Raw genomic sequence first — 6,443 nt, 5'->3', positions numbered from 1 at the left:
ACTACAATGTCCGAGATAGATATGGTACTGCCTAAAGCAAGAAAGATCGATGTCCACATGTGAGATACATGAGAGTGTTCGGCCACAGAGCCATAATGAGAGATTATAAAACTCACAGCAATGATCATTGATCTTGAACACTCATGAGACAAGTAATGGACATGTATAGACAAGGTCTATGATCTGAACATGGATCGGCCAGATTGAAACATGGTAGAATGGTAACCATAAATTGCCGAAGTAAAGAGTTTGGCAGTAGACGATCACGTCTAGATAATGGACACATGCAAACACGATTTGCAAAGACCCAATAGTGATCCCCGAGAATAATACGGTTCACATTGTTTAGCACACATGCTTTACCAGGGCACTCAATGTCAAAGGAAATGAGAAACGACCTAAGAAGTCAAAGTGGTCTAATTACGGTTCAGTAATGAAACTGGCCGATTACTCCCATCCTATATATACAGGAAATATCACGCACCAAGATGCGTAGAATGTAGAACCTACACTGAGGTTCACGTCAGGGGGAGTAGTGCGTGTTGTACTCTTTTTCCTTCATCATGGTTTTGTCCCACTAGGTTTTCCTGATAAGGTTTTAATGAGGCAACATGAAGCGTACTACAAATCCTGTAAGGTTATGGCATCCAAGGGGGAGTGTTATAAATCATGGAGTGGATTGTCATTAACCAAGACAATAAGAGAAGGCCCATCGGCCATGATTTGGCCCAGCCGCGGCCGCGTCCAAGGGAGAGAGAGTCGGCCACTTCCTAGCCGACTTAGGGAGAGAGAGATAGGCGGCCACAAGCTTGGAGAAAAGAAAACCCTTTTCATTTTCTTAGTAGATGTTCTTTCCATTTATGTATTTAGTAATTATCCTAAATCTAGTTAGATTAGGATTTGTATACTTTTCTTTTATCTCTATCTTGTAATCCTTATATAAAGGAACCCTCATTAATCATTAATAACACAGAAATATTCAGCCTCTAAAACTCTCTAATTACAACAGCGATAAATAAATAAAAAGAATTCTAAAATATAGAGAGAGGCATCAGTCAGGATTCCAAAAAAACTCACAACTGAATCATTTTCTTCTTTGCCATAGTCCACTTCAAGCCATGCATAGGACTTGGGATGAAAGATAAACTCCTTTCTGTCAGACCAATGATTCCTTGTCTTGTCATAGAACTTGTTGCTGAATATTTCTATTGCAGGATCACATGAGTCATAAGGCCCATCTAGTTTACTTTGTCCTTTCACACCAACTCTTCCCCATCTGAAGTGGACCATATATGTTTTCTTGTTATCAGACGCTGTCCACAGAAAGATTCATGATATAGAAAGAGATAACAGGCGTCATCTTACTAATCATAATCTGGCCAAGAGGGACCGACCTAGCACTTGTAGGACAAAGAATTTGTTATTATTATCCCTGACATTTGTCTGGTTCAACATGGCATCATAAACATCATCACCCTACAACATTCAACAAAAGAAAAACACAAGTCAAATGGGCACATTCATGAACACAATAAGATGAAAGAAAAAAAAACTTGCCCTTTGTAGAACATGGTACTCGCTCTTTACGTGATCAGGAATCCATTGATCCAATACCGCTGCTCCCTTCTTTGTTGATTTCTCTTCTTCGAGACCATTCTTGTCATCTTGAGCTTCATCATTGCAGAGCCTCTCGAGAAGTTCCTTCTTGGTACCCGTTGTAGCTAAGCCTCTCTTACTAGCTTCCTTCCGCAACTCCTTCACATTCATCGCACGAAACTCGCCGATTGCAATCAACTTGTTTGAGTCATGAGTACTATCCGAAGAGTCCCTGTTTCTTTTCCTCCTGCTCTTCGATTTTACCTTCTTTGCGTCTTGTGCGATAGCCTCTTCAAGCCTCTCCACCAGAACGGGTTTGAGTCCGGTGGTAATAAGTCCACGCTCGGCGAGCTTTGCACGGAGTTCGTTGACTTTGAGCTACTACAATGTCCGAGATAGATATGGTACTGCCTAAAGCAAGAAAGATCGATGTCCACATGTGAGATACATGAGAGTGTTCGGCCACAGAGCCATAATGAGAGATTATAAAACTCACAGCAATGATCATTGATCTTGAACACTCATGAGACAAGTAATGGACATGTATAGACAAGGTCTATGATCTGAACATGGATCGGCCAGATTGAAACATGGTAGAATGGTAACCATAAATTGCCGAAGTAAAGAGTTTGGCAGTAGACGATCACGTCTAGATAATGGACACATGCAAACACGATTTGCAAAGACCCAATAGTGATCCCCGAGAATAATACGGTTCACATTGTTTAGCACACATGCTTTACCAGGGCACTCAATGTCAAAGGAAATGAGAAACGACCTAAGAAGTCAAAGTGGTCTAATTACGGTTCAGTAATGAAACTGGCCGATTACTCCCATCCTATATATACAGGAAATATCACGCACCAAGATGCGTAGAATGTAGAACCTACACTGAGGTTCACGTCAGGGGGAGTAGTGCGTGTTGTACTCTTTTTCCTTCATCATGGTTTTGTCCCACTAGGTTTTCCTGATAAGGTTTTAATGAGGCAACATGAAGCGTACTACAAATCCTGTAAGGTTATGGCATCCAAGGGGGAGTGTTATAAATCATGGAGTGGATTGTCATTAACCAAGACAATAAGAGAAGGCCCATCGGCCATGATTTGGCCCAGCCGCGGCCGCGTCCAAGGGAGAGAGAGTCGGCCACTTCCTAGCCGACTTAGGGAGAGAGAGATAGGCGGCCACAAGCTTGGAGAAAAGAAAACCCTTTTCATTTTCTTAGTAGATGTTCTTTCCATTTATGTATTTAGTAATTATCCTAAATCTAGTTAGATTAGGATTTGTATACTTTTCTTTTATCTCTATCTTGTAATCCTTATATAAAGGAACCCTCATTAATCATTAATAACACAGAAATATTCAGCCTCTAAAACTCTCTAATTACAACAGCGATAAATAAATAAAAAGAATTCTAAAATATAGAGAGAGGCATCAGTCAGGATTCCAAAAAAACTCACAACTGAATCATTTTCTTCTTTGCCATAGTCCACTTCAAGCCATGCATAGGACTTGGGATGAAAGATAAACTCCTTTCTGTCAGACCAATGATTCCTTGTCTTGTCATAGAACTTGTTGCTGAATATTTCTATTGCAGGATCACATGAGTCATAAGGCCCATCTAGTTTACTTTGTCCTTTCACACCAACTCTTCCCCATCTGAAGTGGACCATATATGTTTTCTTGTTATCAGACGCTGTCCACAGAAAGATTCATGATATAGAAAGAGATAACAGGCGTCATCTTACTAATCATAATCTGGCCAAGAGGGACCGACCTAGCACTTGTAGGACAAAGAATTTGTTATTATTATCCCTGACATTTGTCTGGTTCAACATGGCATCATAAACATCATCACCCTACAACATTCAACAAAAGAAAAACACAAGTCAAATGGGCACATTCATGAACACAATAAGATGAAAGAAAAAAAAACTTGCCCTTTGTAGAACATGGTACTCGCTCTTTACGTGATCAGGAATCCATTGATCCAATACCGCTGCTCCCTTCTTTGTTGATTTCTCTTCTTCGAGACCATTCTTGTCATCTTGAGCTTCATCATTGCAGAGCCTCTCGAGAAGTTCCTTCTTGGTACCCGTTGTAGCTAAGCCTCTCTTACTAGCTTCCTTCCGCAACTCCTTCACATTCATCGCACGAAACTCGCCGATTGCAATCAACTTGTTTGAGTCATGAGTACTATCCGAAGAGTCCCTGTTTCTTTTCCTCCTGCTCTTCGATTTTACCTTCTTTGCGTCTTGTGCGATAGCCTCTTCAAGCCTCTCCACCAGAACGGGTTTGAGTCCGGTGGTAATAAGTCCACGCTCGGCGAGCTTTGCACGGAGTTCGTTGACTTTGAGCTTGTTCGCCATTTTACCTCCTTTCGTCTTCTTCGTGGCCGGAGAGGGTATTACTATAAAAGGTTGGTTATTTTATGGTTGACTTGAGAAGAGAGTTCACGCGAGCATTTTTGAAAGTCTTTTCCTGCATCAATGTCTTCCTTTTATAAATTCAGAATTAATTTAGAAAATGATGATTTTAGTGGGATATTGCCCATGTAACTTTATAAGCTCGAAATGAACACTCTAAAACATTTTTTTTTTGTCATGGCCTATACAGACTCATACCGACTCTGTAAACCAAATTGGTAACTCAGCATCCATGTAAATGACAAAAACGGTTGTTTTCTGACAATGCGTGCTAGACTGTCTGCTCTTGTATTCTCAGTCCGAGATACATGAATGATTTCTGAATGGGTGAAATTTTCCTTCAAAATCCTAAAGTCTTCCAGATACATTTCAAATGCTGGTCATTCTTCTGATTCCGAAACCATCTTCACCAATTGAAAACAATCTGTTGTGAACGTAACTTGAAACTAACGTAAATTACTTATACACTCCATTGCCCATATTAGTGATTCCACCTCCGAATGAAGAGGCGAAAGAGTTGCCCTAACATTCTGTGCCTCCATTAGTCCATCAAAATCTTCTAGAGTACTATACCAACTTTGTCCTGAGTAAGGCTCTTTGTCTTTCCATGATCCATCTGTAAAGCATCATCGCCCTGGGATGGATGGTCGGTTCCTGGCTTCTACCAGTTGTGTTGTCCGAGTTATATTCAGTTGTGTCTCAGCCCATAGTATTGACTTTGTTTCCGTTATCCGAAGCGTTTCCCGTGGATCAATGTCTAGGTTACTAAAAACTTTGTTGTTCCTCCCTTTCCAAATGTACCATAGTATCCATACAAATCCATTTTGGGGTAACTCTCCAAAAAAAAATGATCCATGTTTGTGAATAGAGAACTGGTGGGAAAAATAGCCAGGTTTGATGGAATCTTTGAGAGGGCCCAAACTTGACACGCTAGAAGACATTAAAAAAAAACACATGATTTATTGACTCTTCTAGAGCTCTGCATCTTGCACAAGTGATGTCCCCTTGATTTCAGATTTTTCTTAACAGTTATACATCCGAGACCAAGTGCCATAAGAAAAACGCTTTCAGTATATCTACAGTGGATCTTTGAATTTCTTGTGGTTTTCCCTTGTATGTGTATATCCATTCTACTTAATATCTCGATTTGACCGTGTATTTTTCATTGTTAGTGAAATGCCATCAATCCATATCCACCATCTGAATCTTACTTAATGGTATGCTTTCTATAATATTGACGTCTGAGGACTACCGAAGCATCCCAAACGTTAGGTTAGAGATTTTTGACTTTTTTAAATGAATTCAGTATATCCAGTATTTCTTTCCGAATTTCCTACCATTTGTTAATCCATAGTTAACATAATAAAATATATTTTTGTGAAAAGAGTTGATTTTTTTGTAGATAGAATTTAATTTTTTTTTCTAGACAAATTAAGTTGAAATCTATGATGACATGTGAAATTACTAGTCAAAAACAAAGACTAACAAAACACATTTTTTTAAGCGCTTTTTGCAAAACAAAGTCAAACACAAAACTAACCTTTTTTTTTTTTAAATTGGTTTTGCCCTATTCACCCCACAAGTTCATATAATTTACGAAAATGCCATCAATTTTTTTTTTCTTTTTTTTTTCGAAAATGACATTTTTACTCTCTCACCCTCATCATCTTCAAGTAATTACAAGATTGCCATTGTCATCAATACCACAACCACCATGAACAACCAATTTGAAGCTCTTAATGCTCCCAAAATCGATTTACCCTTCTTCTTTTTCCATTCTTGTGAACTAAACACAACATATCTCTCACTTTCTCTCCACAATGAGCTAAAAAAACCCAAGATTTTGATTCTAAATTTTTTATGGTTCATAGAGTCATAGAAGCTAACGATTCTGGGTGGGTTACTTTCGTTTGTGATTCTGTGTGCTTGGAGAAGCCTTATGTATGCTAAGGAACTTATCTCACCAATTTAAGGTATGACATCGAGTTTTTTTCCAGATCTGTTCGTCAGACAACTTACTTGGGAAGTCGTCTGGCTGTAGACAACTTACCTGGAAGTCGTCTGGTCAACGCAAAGGTTATTTTTGCAATTGACTTTGAAATCTGTAACCTAAGACGACTGAAAGTTAAGTCGTCTGTTTTTGTTTGGTTTCAAAAAAATTTCCAAAGAACCTAGACGACTTACATTTCAGTCGTCATAGGTTAGTTTTGCATTTGACTGGATAATTACAGAAGTTTGACTTCCCCAGACGACTTACATTTCAGTCGTCTGGCAAAAATTAAAATAATAATATTTTTTTAAAAGTAGACGACTTAACTGTAAGTCGTCTACTTTAAAAAAAATATTATTATTTTAATTTTCGCCAGACGACTGAAATGTAAGTCGTCTGGGGAAGTCAAACTTCTGTAATTATCCAGTCAAATG

The 6,443-nt window shown here is 38.8% G+C and overlaps 1 protein-coding gene across 1 annotated transcript in view; it reads right to left on the bottom strand.

Moving 5' to 3' along the window:
* The window catches only part of LOC106323932, a 9,536-nt gene extending 5,469 nt beyond the window's left edge, over positions 1-4,067 (bottom strand). Inside the window, exons 1-7 of the mRNA XM_013761977.1 lie at positions 3,534-4,067; positions 3,371-3,452; positions 2,987-3,289; positions 2,885-2,910; positions 1,558-1,974; positions 1,395-1,476; positions 1,078-1,313 (exon numbers count right to left, since the gene is read on the bottom strand). Coding sequence (XP_013617431.1) covers positions 1,078-1,313; positions 1,395-1,476; positions 1,558-1,974; positions 2,885-2,910; positions 2,987-3,289; positions 3,371-3,452; positions 3,534-3,962 — 1,575 coding nt within the window. The 5' untranslated portion in view covers positions 3,963-4,067. The remainder of the gene's footprint in view (positions 1-1,077; positions 1,314-1,394; positions 1,477-1,557; positions 1,975-2,884; positions 2,911-2,986; positions 3,290-3,370; positions 3,453-3,533) is intronic.
* Between the last annotated feature and the right edge of the window lie 2,376 nt (positions 4,068-6,443).

Source organism: Brassica oleracea, chromosome C2 (genome assembly GCF_000695525.1).
Source record: "Brassica oleracea var. oleracea cultivar TO1000 chromosome C2, BOL, whole genome shotgun sequence".
In the NCBI taxonomy this organism is placed as follows: Eukaryota; Viridiplantae; Streptophyta; class Magnoliopsida; order Brassicales; family Brassicaceae; genus Brassica; species Brassica oleracea.
This window is presented reverse-complemented; position numbering and strand designations above follow the sequence as displayed.